This window comes from Apus apus, chromosome 1 (genome assembly GCF_020740795.1).
Source record: "Apus apus isolate bApuApu2 chromosome 1, bApuApu2.pri.cur, whole genome shotgun sequence".
Taxonomy (NCBI): domain Eukaryota; kingdom Metazoa; phylum Chordata; class Aves; order Apodiformes; family Apodidae; genus Apus; species Apus apus.
Window position 1 is genome coordinate 128,027,529 of NC_067282.1, and position 18,825 is coordinate 128,046,353.

At 39.8% G+C, this 18,825-nt stretch overlaps 1 protein-coding gene across 2 annotated transcripts in view; it reads right to left on the minus strand.

The window, feature by feature from the left end:
• ANO2 (anoctamin 2) overlaps window positions 1-18,825 on the minus strand; it is a 171,077-nt gene that overhangs the window by 60,807 nt on the left and 91,445 nt on the right. Inside the window, exons 13-14 of one of the 2 annotated variants that reach the window (XM_051625894.1) lie at window positions 10,407-10,431; window positions 1,334-1,344 (exon numbers count right to left, since the gene is read on the minus strand). The exons of the other annotated variant lie outside the window; for it this stretch is intronic. Coding sequence (XP_051481854.1) covers window positions 1,334-1,344; window positions 10,407-10,431 — 36 coding nt within the window. The remainder of the gene's footprint in view (window positions 1-1,333; window positions 1,345-10,406; window positions 10,432-18,825) is intronic. 2 annotated transcript variants of the gene reach the window in all.

Consider the following 18,825-nt stretch of genomic DNA (forward strand, 5'->3'; position numbering starts at 1 on the left):
ATGCAAAAGCCTTTTAAAAATCTTTAAGTTTACCATTCGTTGCTCATAGGCTGTTTTTGATGAAAACCTCTAACAGTTATGGCAGCTGTACAATCACCATCTCTAATAATCTGACTCTGGTGAAATGAAACAATAACCCTTCACTTTGATGGACTTAGCTACCAAGCAATTAGAGCAAAGCCAGTAACTTCTACTACATGGATAATGCTGCTTTTAATAACCCGGAAAGTCATTAAAAATATCTAATTTTAATACTGAGTTAAACATAGAGGCTCTGTGTCTGCTTTCTAGGATTAAGATTTCCTTAATACTCTCTCATGCCAGGATCTTGCCTTGCAAGCTTTCCATTTGTAGCTCTTCCTTGACTCTGCAAGGGCTCTGGAGAAACAAATAGCATAATCAAGCCCTTAATCAAATTCATTAAAATCCTGATGATGTAGAATCCAATTAAGGCATAGCACTCCATTCCAAAAGAGCTTTTTACCTTCACTATAAAACATCACCTTCCTCGCCACATAAAACTTACTGTATGCATTGCTGTCTGTCAATATGAAGTACTAGCCCTAGAAATGAAAATGGGATAATTAAATCTACAAGCTGTTACTGATTTAATAATGAAAAGATAATGCTAATTGGCTGAAGAACTTCTGAGCAACTTTCAATCATGCTGTTAGCCACATTGTCAAAACCACAACAAAGTTGTGATACCCGTTTCTAAAAGTAGGATCTTCCTTATCTCATTTGCTGACACAGCACTTCCCTTGAGTGGTAAACGTATTTCTGCCTGTTTTGAAGCTTCCTGTATGAACCAGTTTCCAGGTTTACCCAACAGTAAAAACACATACCAAGTTTCCTAAGCATCTCATATTCTTTATAATTTTAGAGTCAAATTTTAATATTTTTCTCCCCCTGCTGATCTATGTTGCACCTACCTCGTTTCAGATGCCAAATCTTTTAACCATGTCAACCACAGTCCTATGCAGTGAATGTTATTGGCATATCTCTCTTTCATAGATTTTAGAGCACAACCTCCCTGCTTCTGTTCAGGTGAACTTCACAAAAGTCAGCTCACCAGTTCTGACATACTCACTAGTCCCATGCCCCAACCCAGCTCCTTAACACTTTAATTCAAGTCTGAGTGATCTAGCCAGAATTCTGCAAGGATGTGATAGACCTCAATTTCAAGGGAAAAAGGAAAAAAAGGGGAAAAAAAAGATGAAAAAAATTTAAAAACCCCCTACTTAACAGTTAAGCTCTGCATAGTTAGAAATTAGAAATTTTCTATATTGATATAGTATATTATCTTCATATTTTTCTATTTTTTCAGCCAGACCTCTTCTGCACCTTCAAGTACCAACAGGGTATGATTCAAAATGTGTTTTGTCTCACGGAGATTATCCTGGGTGAAAGTTTACTTGAATGTTTTCACAACCCGATTTACGTCTATCTTAATCTTGTTTCCCCTTGAGGGACCCGTTTTCCCCTGCTCTATATCCAACCGGACTTGTGTACGGAGAAAAACACTGTGAAAATGGTAACAAACTGGTCTTGCTCTATCTATATATACTTGTAAAAAATAGAGGCAAAAAGCAACAGAAAAGTGTGTCATCCACATAAAGTTCCCTTCAATAGTGCAGTAAGTTTTCTAGAGAGAAACATCTTCTTTTCTCACAATGAGTGTAAAACTCTACCAGTAACCTCCACCAGGAATTCTCTAGCTGTAATTCCCACCTGTAACTTCTATTTAATACAACCTTTAATGTACTCACACGTTACCATTTCTCTGTTTCCCTAGAGCTGTTCACTGTTGTCACCTCCCATGAAACATCATAACAAGGTGATTCCTCTCAAACTTTCTTTGTTCCTAAATGTTCTGTTTTCAATGTCAGATACCAAATAAGTAAGGCATCATTTACATATGGTAAGTAAAGAATTATTTTATTCTTTTTCTCTTATAACCTCTTTATATGTAATCACTGATAGCTTTAAATTTGTTCTGCATCAGGGAATAATGCTCAAAATAGTGCTCAGATGATGATGGCAGCCTGGGTAACTCCTGATGCTCTCATGGTGTCTGTGTCTGTGTCTGTGGGAAGTGAGCAGTGGTTAAACAACTACACAATATCACTTAGATTTGACAGAGTTATTAAAACTACTTTTGGTGGGATTTGTGGTTCAAGATGCAATTTTTTTCTTATTCTTGGTGTCTCCTTTCCTTCTCAGTACATAAAGCTCATTGAGTTCATCTTTCTCCTTAGCTGTAGATTTTCCTCCATTAGCAGAAATCCTGTGTATGCTCCCAATTCAATTTTTTCACAACCAAGGTAAACCATAATGGAATCTGCATGTATCCCACAGTATCTTCACGGCCAAACTGGGCAGATAGGGACTGTGTAAGCAAACAATACGGTGGGTGACAAAAGGTTTGAATTGCTTGGGATCACTAGTACAAAGTCCAACTGCCAGCAGTATCCTTCAGAGGCTGATACCTGGGGCAAATACAGTTCCATACACTCATTAACAGCCTGGATGTTGCAGATTATAACAAACTGGATAAAGGAATTCACACCCTGAGGAGCAGGGCTGCTATTCAAAAAGACCTCGCAGACTGGATTTACAAATCAATAGAAACTCATTAACTTCTGCAAAGGAAAAAGCAAAATCTTGCACTTGGATGGAATGCAGGGGTATAGCCTGTGGTCCAAGTGGGAGAAATCAGCTTTGTCAAAAAATACCTGGTGGTCTCCCTGGACAGAATGCAACTCAGCAGTGCACCCTTGCTGCAAGCAAGGCCAATAGCAGAGCTGGCTGAATTATAAAAAGGGCCAGCTGGTTGAGTAAAGTCATTCTTCCACTCTATTTAGGTCTTCTGAGACTGCACCAAAAGATGTTTGTTTGGTTTTGGACTCTGCATTATGAGAAAGCCATTTATATACTGGGGCAACTTGAGTAGAAAGCAATCAAGATGGTTATGGCAAGGTAGCTCTTTCATAGAAGGAAAGGCTGAAAGAAATGGACTTGTCCAGACATAAGAAGAAGAGGCTGAAGTTGTATTGCTGCAGATAACCGCTTAGAAGGAGGCTAAAAGGAAGAAAAAGCCAGAATCTTCTTAAAAGTCCAGAATGATAAGTTGAGAAGCAACAGAAACTTGTTGCAACAAGGGAAATTCCAATCAGAGATCAGAGAAAAGCTCTTCACAATGAGGTCAAACATTAGAGCAGATTTCTCATAAAGGCTGCAAATCTCCATCTTTGGAGATTTTCAAAACTGGACTGAGCAACGGTTTAAGCAAGCCCTTGTTGGCCAAAGCTGGCCTTGCCTTGAGCAAGGCAGTGGGCTGGAAGATTTCCAGAGCTTCTATCTAACCTATATTATAAAGGAACCATATAACAGTTTGGGTTGGAAGGGACCTTAAAGATGACCTAGTTCCAATTCCCCTGCATGGGCAGGGACACCTCCCACTAGAACAGGTTGCTCAAAACCCAATCCAGCCTGGCCTTGAACAGTCCCAGAGAGGGAGCATCCACAAATTCTCTGGGCAACCTGTTCCAGTGTGTCATCACCCTTACAGTGAAGAATTTCTTCCTAATATCTAATCTAAATCTACCCTCTTGCAGCTTAAAAGCATTACCCCTTGTCCTATCACTACATGCCCTTGTAAATGTCCCTCCCCAGCTTCCCTGTAGCCCCTTCAAGTACTGGAAGTCCTCTAAAAGGTCTACCCAGAGCATCCTCCAGGCTAACAACCCCAGCTCAGCCTTTCCTCATAGAAGAGGTGCTCCAACCTTCTGATCGTCTTCATGGCTCTCCTTTCGACTCACTGCAGGAGTTCTGTGTCCTTCCCATATTGGGATCTCTCGAACTGGACACAGCATCCAGGTGGGGTCTCCTGAGAGTGGAGCTGAGGGGGACAATCATCTCCCTTGAACTGTGGGCCAAGCTTCTTTTGATGCAGCTCAAGATACAGTTGGCTTTCTGGATTGCAAGAGCACACTGCTGCCTAATGTTAAGTTTATTATCATACAACTCTGAGATTAATTTCAATAACATTACTATATTATCTGTAATACCAGCCCTACTGAACAGCACCACATTTCATTTCTTTTTCTTCTCTGCATATGTGCACCTACAATTGCTTTGGGGTTCTTTTTGTTTGGCTGCTTTTATGTCTTCTTTTTTTTTTTTAATTTCCTTTGTAAAATTCAGATCAAGCTTTACTTCTGACAATTCTTGTTTACTCCTGCTCTTTCTGTCTCTCAAGATACAGTTTTCAGTGCTGCACAATCCATGTTCCTCCTCTACATACTCCACAGTATGCTGATGGCTTTCAAAATCCTCCTTAAAGAAAATTATTAATAAACTTGCATCAGAGATGTTATTCATTAAATCATGTGGAACCCTGTACTTTCTGCATGTTTTAAGTGTTTTCTGTATGTTTTTATAAATTTAACTTCAAGAAAACTGAAGTCTTGCCCACATTTTTGTCCCTGATCACTTCAGACCAGCTAATACTGAAAAGAAGTTTCCTACATTTCTCAGTTTTGCTGGTAAAATTAAAAACCTCAGATATGGCCTGGTGGATCATTCTTTATTCTGATTGTTTAACTTCACACACGCTAAATGAACTTACTAAATGCTAACTTACTAAATACTAACATATTTTATCAACAGCTAACCTTTGCATTATTTAGCTGTGTTAGCCTCACTGAGACCAGTATGACAGAACAAAATGTACTGAACTATAAACCACCATAAGCTGTGTTTCTGGAGGTGCATATATGTATGCAGAACTGGGCTGTATTAGCATTATCAAAGAGCCAGTAACAATAAATTACTTTATACTTAATTTTACATAAGATAAGGCCATCAAGTTCCTCCTTGATGTGATGTCACTTGATATAAGTGAAGTTTTTATGCAAAACATATCCAGTTCTGGGCCCCTCACTACAGGATGGATGTCAGGTTCCTGGAGCATGTCCAGAGAAGAGCTGCCAAGCTGGTGAAAGGTCTGGAGAAGAAGTCCTATGAGGAGAGGCTGAGGGAACTGGGATTGTTTAGTTTGAAGAAGAGGAGGCTGAGGGGAGACCTCATTGCTCTCTACAGCTACCTGAGAGGAGGCTGTAGGGAGGTGGGAGTTGGCCTCTTCTCTCAAGTGAATAATGACAAGAGGAAATGGCCTGAAGCAGCACCAGGGGAGGTTCAGACTGGATATTGGAAAGAATTTCTTTACCAAAAGAGTTGGTAAAGTGGTTGGACAGTGGAACAGGCTGCCTAGGGAGGTGGTGTAGTCACGATCCCTGGAAGTGTTTAAAAGAAATATAGATGTGACATGATTTAAGCACTGAACGGGTAGATAAGGTTATGGTTGGTGGATTTAGGTTACGGTTGGACTTGATGATCTTCAAGGTCTTTTCCAGCCAGGATGATTCTGTGATTCTGTGAAGGTTTAGTTTAATGTAATTTAAGGTAAAAAAACCATCAGAATTATTTGATCCAAGGTTACCAATGTTTTGAAAGATTTGCTACAACTAACATAGGCAGATATTTTCATTTGGGGATATGCACCTCAGTGTGTCAGATGCTGGTACAAAACAAATGGTCACTTCGAAAAGCAGAGGGACACAAAAGAATAACCAGAAGTAGGAAAGTGACACCTACCTAACCAGGTAAGCAATAAATGGCAGTTTTTGCAGGGCAAACAACACCAACAATCACGTAAATAAAGGTAGGTTAAAAATAAATAAAATAAATCCTGTAGGTTGAATCATTTTAGATTACAATTAGATTTGTTAGCTACTGGTTCATTACAAACAGCAAGTTCTCTTTCCATTTAATCTTTGCTTTCCCCAAAATTTGCCTTAGATAATACTGTCATTTTGTGACAAAAAAAAACAAAACAACATTGTGCAATGGATACCTGGAATGGTATAATAATTCTGTTTTTCCTGCATTTAGACAGCATTCTTTCCCTTTTCCAGAGCATCAGACTATGTTATCTCCTGATCCTGTCTACACTTCTTTTGAAGGCATGCCCAATCCTTAGGCTGTTTTGACCTTTTACAAAGATGTGATGCTTGGCATCAGGCTGTGGATTATACTAAACTTTTCATGCTGTTACCACAGTTCCTTGTAGAGAAAAATGTCTCATTGTGCTGTTGCTTAAAAAAACCTGACCTTTTATTTTCAGGAACAAAAAAGAATTTACGAAATTTTCATTGAGAAATCTTGCCAAACTACAGTTACCTACCCTTATACAGCTAAATAATATTCTAAAGCATCATTTATATTTAAAGAAAGTGAGGAGTAATCCTCAGGCCAGAACTATCCAACCTTTTCCATATGTAAATAATTTCATAATTAAAAATACAGAAAACAATTTAGAAACCAGCACCTTCCTGTCTCTTCACTGGGTTGTCTGATATATTTCTGATCATGATCAGCTGGACTCCAGAGAAAAGCTACATGGGTTCAAGAAAAAAAAAAAAAAAGAAAGAAAAAAACATACCCTGCTCTGATGTTAGGATGATTGGGCCATTTTGAACATGCTTACAGAATATCCTATCTGAGGAAACACTGTGTGCAGGTAACAGTGTGAGGTAAGGCAACACAGTAAGGAGTTAAATAAAGGACTTATCAAGCCATTGTGAAGCTGAGTGGCCTTGCTGTTATCACTGGGTTTTGCTGTAAGTTCTAGTTAGTTTGATTTACCTCTTTGTAAAGTATTCTTTATTCATTTACTACAAGGACAAAATGCAAGCAGATTTTATTTTATTGTTTCAAAATGCAAAAAAAAAATATCTCCTTCATCCTAGAAGTGTTATCCAGCACCTGCTTGGCTTGTTTCTTCTGGAGGTCAGCATATGAAAAAAACAAACCAAAATACAAATGTAGCAACTCATAACCTCAAGAGAAAATAATAAAAATAAAAAACAAAGCCAAAATCAGCCAACCAGGCTTATGTGTTTTCTTTCTTCACCTGATGCTATGGTGGAGCACTGCTAAGTTCATGGCTAGTTTGCCATCAGAAGGCATTTCTGCACCAGGTTCCAGGCTCAAGCAAAACAGAATAAAAGAAGCAGAGTGCAGTGGCTGGGAGGGGGAATGAATATTCCTTACATTACTCATTTAAAAAACAAAGGACAATATAAATCCCACTCTCAGGAACCATGAATAAGGCAAATCCACACAGAGGACTCCATTATAATGTGACATATTCTTGCTGCAAACATACCCAAGATATTCAAGGCTCAAAAGTTGAACTACTCAAGTGTTTGGGTTTTTTAATCTGGATTCTCTTTATCTGAGTTATCTACAGCAGCAGATTCTCAGCAGATCTGAGAGGTGCACAATCTCAAACAGAAGAAAAGCAGGGAGTAAGGGGCTTTACAACCCATAGCTTAGATTTTTTTCATACTGTTGCAGTAGACAGCATGTGCATCTAGATAGCATAATGTTTCCTGAATTCTTAATCCCCACCTAGGACACAACCCAGTGCAAGTTTGAGAAGATATGGGAGTGTGGCAAACCCTAGGTCTTCCCCACTAGTAGCTTGGTGCTCCTTCCTGTAGCTGCCTCCTGCTTGACAATCTATTTTATCACTCTGTCCCAGCAGAGTTATGTACATGGGACCCCAGCTGGCTTAATCATAGCTGCATTCTCTTTAACTCTACTTTCAAACCAATAAGTACTCATTTTGAAAAGGGGACATTTATCCCAGGGCGGTATTTTTAAAAGCAGTTGTTTACTTAGAGCACTTGGCAATTCTGTCCATCAAACACTCAAAGCAAGAGGTGAAAACAAACAGAAAAATGATAACATGGCTAGTAATGCTGAGCAGTGTCTCACACTAGGCCCCATAGATTTCTACTGGCTGAAGTGGAGTGCTCGTACTTGCTCCTTAGTACCTATATTATCTACAGTCAAAGAATGGCTCTTCGGACAGTGCTCCCTGAACTGTCTGTCAAATTAAATAATTGTCTCTTCTTTTTATTAGATATTTAATGCAGAGAGACAGCATTCTTCTTCCCCCTTCCATTTGCTTCTATAGAAAGAAGCACTCCATCCCATAATTTATCCTTGTATGGTCTCAGTGGAAATAACAGAACACTGAAATAAGGCTGGAAAGGATACATTGAGGCTGTTCACATGAGCTTTGAACATTACACATACCTATAGGCACAGGACAGCTGACACGTCATCCCTGGAAATATCCCAACCAAAACTCTCCAGAGTCTCTGAGAAGCCTATCACTGATGTGGGTACATCTTTACCTCCTAAGGCCATAATCACTGGCCAGCCAAAATGAAGTCCAAAGCACCCTAAGAATGGTCCTGCTCCAGTTGTTGCCTTTCAAGTCCAAATTTTTGAAAAGAGCTCATTCTTGCAGTTCTTGCAAAAGAAAACTTTAGAGTTGCTTTTTGAAAAGGCACAGCTGGCCAGATCTTCAAAAGTGCTCAACTCTCAGCAGCTTTTACTATTCTCAGTGGGATCTATTGACTGCTAAGCCCTTTTGAAAACATAGCTATGTATAAAATTAAAATTCATTTAATTCAGTTTATCCTCTGGCCTGCGTTCGTAACAGCTGTGATTAGTGTTTTATACATCAAGCTTGTGAATCAATGAGCAGCATCCTTCCCTGAGAACAGGCCCAATGCAGACTCTCTGAGACTGTAGGAGGAATGTGCCACCCTCCAGAAGAGCTTATCTCTTAGCAGCCACCTCTGCTGAATACCTGGGCTCAACCAGCATCAGCACAGTGCATCTGGTAGTGCCTCAAGGTTTCTCTTCCTTATAAAACTGCAGCAAATGCACTTGGCTGGCTTGGTAGTGCAATGCTCTGGCATGCTGTATGGGCTCCCACTATTTTTCAACTGAAACAGAGTATAATCATCAGTGAGTTTCATTGCATACTGCTGAATTATTGCACTGGGCCACTCTTAAGGGCTGTTTCACATTGAGTTTGATTGCATGTAGAATAGCACCGCGACTGTACAAAGCTCTAGGAGCAAAACGGGAAACCTGGAGAAACTTGGGACTCTCCAGATTTTCAGTGTAGGTTTGCCAGGCTTCATTCCTTCAGTTTTGTCTGGCTGACCGGGTTTTATCTTGCTTGCCTGAAATTTCTACCCCCTATTCTTTCACTAAAAGCCATCCAGGGATTTAAAGCAGCCTCCTAACCTCAATATAGTAATTTTCCCTGCTGAACAATTCCCGTTTGAAATGATCTTGCCATTAGGTATCACATGAAATATGATAGCTCTCCTTGGCAACCTTATCAGTTTCTCACAATCCCGATGGCTCTGTTTAACAGCTGGGAACCATGAAATTCAGAGCTATGTTAATGTCTTGTCCTCTTTTGGTCATACCTTTAGGTGAGCATCAGGTAGAACAGCTGTGGACCACTAACAATTGGACCGCCTAAGGCCTTTCTGCCTCTGACTTATTCTAGTATAGCTGCTTCTTCCATAAACTTTAGACAAATAAAAGTGACTCATCACAGCAGCCCAGCTAACACCTTAGGCAACACAGCTGCACATGCATTGAAATCCATTTGAATACCACTCCCATTACCTTTGTTTTCCTGCAATGATTGCCCCAAAACCCGGCCATAACTGACTCAAGGGGCAGCAGTATGTTCAGAATTACTCCAGAGCAAGGGTTTGACTTGTGCTTCCAAGCCCATCAGAAAACCTTAAAACATGTCACTAATAATTACACAATCTAGCCTTAGATTAAAGACAGTACTATGCTGAAATTGTCACTCTCTACAAGATACAGATTTTGAAAACAGCATTTTAATGTAGTATTTATTTGGCCACTTGCAAGAAATATGAAAGTGAATTAAACATTTGTTTAAAACAGCAATAGTAGCAGATGTAATCTGCTGTTAAACTTTGCCAGAGAATTAGAGGTTAGTTTTTAACAATTCAAGCCTACACAAACAATTTTAAGAAACTTATTGGTACTGAATGGCCACACAAGGATCTAGGAGAGCAGGAGGAACCAAGATGTCGCAGTACTCAGTGATGCCTTAGGGACAAAAAACTTTGGTCAAATGTTAAAAACACTTTTGAAATGTTCGAAACGTTTCCAGCTGCACTGGAATTGCTACTGTAGCTTCATCTGTCATCAATGAACAAGATAGATCTGCATTTTAGAGGTTCACTTCTGTTTTCTAGGTTGCAGTAATTATAAACCTTGTGAAACGAAAAAGTTGTGTCTCACACTTTTGGAAGGCACATGGCAAACACAGGTCATGTTGCAGCAATGGCAAAGAAAGAGTGGAGGTGACTTCATGCTTGTAAGAATTAGGGAGTACAAGCAGTCTCAGCATATGCATTTTTAAGCGGCTTCTCTCCTGTCCAATGGATTACATCAAAAAGTATGCTAAAGTTGAAAAACTGGACATTCAGAAGTTGGAGATTCCAAATTCTATTCAGAAATTCATGACAGAAAATTCTGGCCTGAAGACTTACTGTTCTATACTGCTGTAAAGTACTGAGAACAGATAAAACCTTACCAGACCCAACATCAGAAATTCCATCTATAACAAATGGCTAAAGTGACAGTTGTGTAATACTACACTGGAAAGAAATTTAATGTCTAGAGGAAATACACATATATTTACTATGAGCAGGTTGAATATGTTTTTTGTTGTTTGCAGCTTAGATTTGCTTGTTTGTCAATGTACAGGTTATGCAACTCCTAGATATAATTTAGTGTTTTTATTTTGAAGACAGTAAGTGATAGTCTTAGCTTTAGCGGGTAGTTAATATGTACTCCACACAAAAGCAAAGGAAATAGCATAATGTGTACACTCTGCTTAATCAAACTAATGCCAATATCTACATTTCATATACAGAATCTCTTAGGTCCAGAGGGTGTTTCCTCTTTGCAACTAGTGGTGTGTACTTTCTCTATCAACTGCACTGCTTCATGTCAACATATATTTGCAGATCAGTTTTTTATTTAATTTGTATTTAATTCTTAGATTTCAATGAGCAGTCATCATTCCAGTTCTGCAATTACAGTCTTTCCACCAAACCCAGGAGAAATTGTAGTAAGTTTTACTACCCTTTCAGTTATTCTAAACCAAGACCAAGCACCTAGGTGTTTCAAAACTAGGTTCAGTAAATGTTTCTGTACAGGTATAAGATCTCAAGGCAAGTATAATGACTTGTAAGGCAGAGACTTGTGATGTAGAATGGGAGGGGATGAAGGAACTCATCAATTAAAAAGTAAATCCAAGATGGAAAGGAAGAATTTATTCCTAGTGACTACATTAAAACCCTGTCTTACTCCACACCCCACCAAAAAAAAAAAAGTGTGGAGAGAGATATAAGAGGGAACACACAAGGAAAAAATGTAGGTTTTGTATCATCAGAGTCACATACAATAACACAGCTCTTGGACAAAGCTTGGTTTTGGCACTATTACTCAAGACAAAATATGTACATTATTCTGCTGCTACTGTGTCAAAACGTCACGGCCTGGTGACAAAATCAGCTACCAACAATTTTTTTGCAGTGCAGTCTTCCTCTCTGCATCACCACCTGTGAGGATTTTTTTTTTCTTCCTTATAAAAAAATTGGATAAGGAGATGGGGTGGGAGAATGCTACAGCAAATTTTATTACTTCTTCACTACTTACACAACCATGGGTTTTGAACTGTTCAGCCTACATTGCTTTCGGCCTTGTCCTTCCTCAATGAATAGCAATTAAGTCCTGTAAGCTGTTCATAATTACTCTATTACTCTAAGCTATTCCCAACACTATACCACCTTCAAGTCCCTTTCAGGACACAGAGAGAGGAAATACATGTTGAAGTTCACATAGACAAATTCAGCATTAAACTTTTCCATTAGAGAGCCTGATACTTTATACAGTTTCACCTGGTTGAATTAACAGGTGTGCACTTAAACACATGTAAGGATGAAGCACAGAAAGAAAATGAAGCCATGCCATACACTTAGAAAAAACTCAGCTGCAGTTCTGTGTGGAAAAGTAGATTGAGGGGGAAAAAAGAAATATTAGGATCTAAAAGGACAACTGAAATAAAGTGAAAGAAGCCCTATGGTACACTACCTGAAACGCAAACAGTGAAAAAGGGATCACAGGAATAAATTAGAAAAGCCCAAGTGGACATGGCCTGAATTCTAATCCCATCTCTTTCACAGGCAATCCTGTAAGCTTTCCAAAAGTTTGGAGAACAATCTCATGAAGAGCAGCTATGGGAACAGCTTGTTTAGTGTGGAGAAAAGGTGGTTGAGGGGAGACATTATCACTCTCTACAACTACCTGAAAGGGGACATACCAGAGTGTAACAAGTGATAGGGCAAGAGGAAATGGCCTCAAGTTGTGCCAGAGGTGTAGATTGCGTATTAGGAAAAAATTCTTTACTGAAGGGGTTGTCAGGCACGAGAACACACTGTTCAGGGAAGTAGTTGAGTATTTAAAAGATATGTAGATGTGGTGCTTAGGGACATGGTTTAGTGGAGGACTTGGCAGTGTCCTGGTTTAACAGTTGGACTTGATGATCTTCAAGGTCTTTTCCAATGAAAACAATTCTATGGTTCTATATGAGGAATGATGGTTTGCACAGTGTTTGAAAGGTATCCTTCAGACAATTGTAAGTAAACACAATAAGCCAGCTGTGTCCTGGGCTGCATCAGAAGAAGAGCAGCCAGCAGGTCGAGGGATGTGATTCTCCCCCTCTCCTCTCACGAGACCCCACCTGGAGTACTGTGTCTGGTTCTGGAGCCCTCAACCCAGGAAGGACATGGTGCTCTTGGAGACACAAAGATGATTAGAGGGCTGACAGAGTTGGGGTTGTTCAGCCTGGAGAAGAGAAAGCTCTGGGGAGACTTTATAGCTGCCTTCCAGTACCTGAAAGGAGTGCACAGGAAAGCTGGGGAGGCACCTTTTACAAGGGCATGTAGTGACAGGACAAGAGGTAATGGCTTTAAACTGGAAGTGGGTAGACTTACGTTTCACATTAGGAAGACACTCACTGTGCGGGTAGTGTGACACTGGACCAGGTTGCCCAGGGAAGCTGTGGATGCCCTATCCCTGGAAGTGTTCAAGGCTAGACTGGACAGGACTTTGAGCAACATGATCTAGTGAGAGCTGTCCCTCCAACACCACCCCATCCCCATGTAGGGGGGTTGAAACTGAATGATCTTTAAGGTGCCTTCCAACCCAAACCATTCTATGATTCCATTTTCTAGGCAATTAATGTCAATAAGAAAATCAAGAACAGAACAGGAAATACTGGTCCAAAAGAAAGCAAACAGAGGCCAACAATTTGTCCACTAAGTTGTCTATGCTTTCTTAAAGCCACTGTAATATGTTATGTTAAGATGGCAACTGGTGCCTATGGGTATCACAGAAGGGAGTGGAAGGTCTCAGGTCTCTCTGTTCACTGAGCCATGTTGCAAATGTGAACACCAGCCAACACTGTTCTTGCTTTAGTTACAAGTCCAGTGGGTACAACATGGGTTCATCTGATTGGGAAGAGTAAGCAGCTGGCCACTTCTCTTAAATATAGGGGGAAAGTAAAATTAAATTAGGTTGTTGTAATTTGATTCTGTGGATGAATCAGGGGCATTTTGCAACTTCCTTATTGAGGCACACGAGATGTGGGGTCACAGAGCAGGGTAATGCCAGGGAGCTCCAAAGGGCCTCCCTTTCAGAACCAGTATTTATATAGTAACAAGAATGATCAATCAAATCAAATTATTAGTATTTTTCCATGATGGCCAGAATTCGAATTAGGTCAAGTTTGGCAATTTTCAGAGCAGGAGAGCTCTCAGGTACATTTTGCAAACAACAGAGTTCCAGGTGTGGTTAGGGAGGGCCCAGTCATCCCAAATCACTGTATTTGCACTAGGACTAGAAGGTACCTAATTATTTCAACTCACTGCACTTGCTATTGAAACAACAAGAGTGTTGTACCCACTGCACCCTAAAGCAAGAACAATGTTGGCTCGAGTTTCCATTTCAACGTAGCTGAGTGAGCTGGGGGATCTGCACCATCACCACGTGTAAGGAAAGATTCCAGACTGATGTAGAAAGGACCTCTCCATTTTAAACCCTTCAGGATTATCTTCACTGTTGTTTGGGAGAGAGATGGGTTAGGGGGGAAGGGATTACACAGACTTCCATGCTAGTAAGGTGGCATTTAAACCTGAGATTGATTTTAAATGTAAGTTTTTAGCTAAATTTGGCAGTTGGGCAAAAGGTAGCAGTAGACTTTAAAACTGTTCTTGCACTCTGGCATCAGACATCATAAAACCTTTGTAACATCCTCCTTTGATTTTCGAATTTGATTTCATGGAACTTTAAGATTAGAATAAAATCATGTGGACCGTTGAATTTTGAACAGTTATCCTTACCTACAGAGGAACAGCTAGAGGCACATATATGCCACTCAATCATCTTTCAGTAGACTCCTTTACAGAAGGGAAGATGCACAAGAGATTTCTTTTCATTGTTTAAAAAGACAATATTCCATATTTATTTATATCATTAGCTATGCACCAATTTCTGAGGCTACAGTTGGAGTATGCCACTGGAAGTTGTTAAATCAGTCCGTGGATCCAAACAAGCTTTACATTTTCACTTCATGAACAATTGAGATTACAAGAAGCAACAAATCTGGCATCATGTATTAATAAATAGTTGACACACCAGCTCATCCTTTACTGATGGCAGGTCAGTGTCTGCATCAACCTGGACTTCTGTTCCTATGGCCTGGGACTCAACAGCACTGGTAAAGACAGAGGTGAAGAAAGTGTTGAGGACCTCTGCCTTTTCAGGATTGTTAGGGACTGGTTCACCTTTCCTGTTTAATAGTGGGCCAATATTATTCCTCTTTTTCTGGTTGTTGTTAATGTATCTGAAGAACCCTTTCTTGAAGTTTTTGACATCTCTGACCAATTTCAGCTCAAACTGAGTTTTTGCATCTCTGCACACCCTGGCAATGCCCATGTAATTTTCAACTGGTAATGTTCCACTTTTCCACCTCTGGTACATTTCCCTTTTGGTTCTGAGCAGACCCAGAAGCCCAAGGGGGTCTCTTGCTCAGCCTACTTCCCTTGCCTTTAGAGGGGAAAGCTGGTTTTGCTTTTCTAGGCGAGTGTTCTTGAAAAACTTCCAGCACTCACTAGCTCCTTTACCCTCCATGGAAGCTTCCCACGGGATCCCCTCCAACTGAGCCCTGAACGAGCTGAAGTTTGCTCCTGTAAAATCTAAAACCCTTGGTTTTGAATTCAGCTTCATCATGCTCAGCAGCACCCCAAACTCCACAACATTGTGGTCACTGCGGTCACTGCAGCTAAGTGTCACTAACCAAAATACTACAGAGCAGAGCAGGTTCTCTTGGTTAGTGAGTAGTAAGTCCAGCTGTGCCCCATTCCTGGTTGGCATTAGTGTGAGGAAGCAGCCTTCTACACGTTCCAGGAACTTGACAGACATCAGGTGAGCTGCAGTGTTGCTCTTCTGGCAAATGTCTGGGTAGTTAAGGTCTCCCATAAGGACCTTGTTTTGTTGACCCAAAGCTTGCCTGAGCATCACTTCCTTGGTCACTTCATCTTGGTTTGGTCGTCAGTAACAGATGCTTATTTTAAGGTCTCCCTTGGAAACAACCCCTCTGATTTTGACCCAGAGGCATTCAATAGGGCTACCACAATTACCATAGCTGACTTCTATACATTCAAAGTTTTCCTTAAAATAGAGCCTGACTCCTCAACCTCTTCTCCCCTGCCTGTCTTTATGGAGCAGCCTATAGCATCTATCACGCTTCTCCAGTCGTGTGAATCATCCCACCATGTTTCAGATATTCCCATGATATCATAAATACCTGACTAGGCACGGAGCTCCAGCTCCTCCTGTTTATTTCCCAGACTGCCTGCATTTGTGTGCATACACGTCAGGTGGCTGATCTTTTGGTTCTCATTTCAGGAGACAGCTGAGGCACATTTTACACTACTCTGGTTGGCCTGGTTTGTTCCCCAATTGGATGTAATGGTGATGGTGGAGTGCTCATTGCCATTTTGGATCCCTCCCCCCAGGTCCTTCAGTTTAAAGCTGACTCTCACCAAATTCAGTTGTACAATACCCAGGTGACATCAGCAGCAAAAACAGTTGACTTGAATAACCTGGTAAAAATTCGAGTTCATCTATTACATGAAATACCATGATGTGAAGGAACTTTCCAACTCAATGCCATCTTACCCCTAAATTAAGTGTATCATGAAAATGAGCAGATTTGCAAGCACTAATGGTAATACCTGCAAAAGCTGAGCAGTTCAAGCTGACTTCTTCAGCTCTTAAGCTGGGAGTATGTGGAATTTCAATCTTCATGGGATGGATGCCCAAAGGAATTGAATATAAATACAGTTTATTTCTTTAAAATTGCAGTCAGGATTGTAGTATGCATGAAATAAAAAATTCTTGGCAACTAGCTTAAGTGGCTGTTGATTCCACAGCCAATTTGTGTAAATTTTGTCCCAAATCTGGGCTTCTGTTTTGACCTTGGAGATTAAAATCATGAAACCCTATAAATATGCTCAGCAGAAGGTAAAAAAAAATACTCCAAGATACAGGAGTTTGTCACCAGCACACAGGAAAGGGAAACTTCTTAAGTTCAAGTATCTGTATTAAATTAAAACCCAGCAGACTTCTGGAGATTTATTTTTCAACCTGAGACTTTGTTGTAATCCTCTAACCTGTTATTATACTCTTTGACTGGGTACAACGTGATAGTAAGTCACCTGCAGTAACTGCAGACGAAAGGACTAATACTTTATTACTTATCCAGGCAGAACTCCTACTAATTCCAAGTGCTGATGAACAAAACCTGTAGGAAGGAGTCTTTCCATTCAGTTTCATGGAAAAGAGACCTGCATCATCTTTAACGTTGTCAGTAAGCAGCTTAGACTCCCTCAGTGGTCAAAAAGCACTTAATTGTATCTGTATTCAGGGTGCTTGAGGCAAGTGCTTAACTTTAATCACATGCTTAAGTCCAAGTCACAGGATTAAACAAAGCAAGCTGTAGTATAGCCCTAGAAAGAGTGCTTCCTTGAGCCAGCTTCTTAATAAGTAACACAAAGAAGACCAACAAGCAGCAGCCTACTTTCTCTTCTTTCTAGGTTCAAAGTTCTCTTCTGAAAAAGACCACTAATTCTTATTTTGGCAGAAAGAGTCTCATGAGCATTAGATACATTTTTCTGAAAATCCTGGCTATAATCTTCACTATTTGGTCTCCAGCACTTGAATAAAAAAGCATCCAGTATTCTTAAACACGATTTTGATGCCTAGACAAAGCAATGATTTATCTGCCTTTAGGAAAGATAAGCAGTGATTTCACTTACCTGTAACTTTGAAGAAGAGGAATGGAAGCTAGAGGAGTAGGCTGCTGTTACTGCAAGATTGATCTCTCTCATCTCTGTAAGGACACTGACATGAGGGAAGGGCCCTGACAACTGGAGAAGGAACAATTCCTTATCCATCTTCAAATAAATGACAAAGGGATAATCAAGGATAATCAAGGAATCAGTCTCAGCTTGGTTCCTTGGAAAGTGGTTTTGAAACCCATTTATGAGCACATAAGAAGAAGGTGATTGTGAGCAGTCAACAGGATTTACCAAGGGTGAATCACCCCACACCAACCTGATGGCTTTCTGTGAGAAAATGTCTAGATTTGCAGACAAGAGGAGACTTGTCAATGGTATTTGCCTCAACTTCAGCAAAATACAAGTTGGATGGCCTCAGATTTTCCAAGACATAGGGAGCAAGTGGGACATTTTTAGCTCTGTTTTTTACACCAATCCATACACAGATAACCAAATTCCTCTACAACAACAGCAAAGAGGTTTGAATGCACATCATGTACCCCATGATCAAAGAACCCACACATCTGAATAGGAACACACTGAGAGACCATGTCAATAGTGAGTTTTTGCAAACTCCTCTTACTATTCCATATGCTTGGAAAGGGAAGTTATTTGTCAAAGTAAAGAAATGAAAGAGGCTGGAAAGACATTGGCCCATTTAAGAAGTACTGGTTCAAAACTGGTGGGTTTACTACATTAATAACAAGGTCCAACAAATGCTAAAAAATATTTTCTCAATATTGGTGACTAAGGAACTCTGGATTTATTCACAGTTCTTTTGCAGTTCTGCTTGTCCATATTAGCATTTACAACCAGTTATTTGTGTTTCTTCTACAGAGTTGCAGCTAGTACATCAAGATTTATTTTTTTTTTCGTTAATCTTACAAAGGACTTGCTTAATAATGAGATGGACTCCAACTTCTGAAGTGTTCCTTAGGCCTTATGGGAGATTTGCTTACGTGACACTGAGTAAGGAACAAACTAGTAGCAATAATTCCTATTTTATGTTTTCCAGTGCTGACAATTATATATATATATATATGCACACACAAATATATTACTCATCAGCAATGTACAATTCTGCTTTATATTTACCTGTATCATCCTCACACTATAGGCCTTCCTCTTTGAACCAGCTTGCTTTCATTTAGTTATTAACTGAAACAATGGTTTGAAAACGAATATTTCCTTTTTTTTTGGTTCAATTACCCACCGAATTAACAATTTAAATAATTTATTCTGTCACTTTCGTATTTAAGATGAATTAAAGGCAAGATAGAATGCCAGATTTTATTACTCCCAGGGTTTGCTCCAAGTAAGGACATGAGCCAAAAGACAGTCCGGTTGTTTTTTTCTATAAAGAAAGTTTTCCTTGAGAAATATGTAAAATGAGTTATTCAGTTTCCTGCCAAATAAGAAAGATAAGAATATA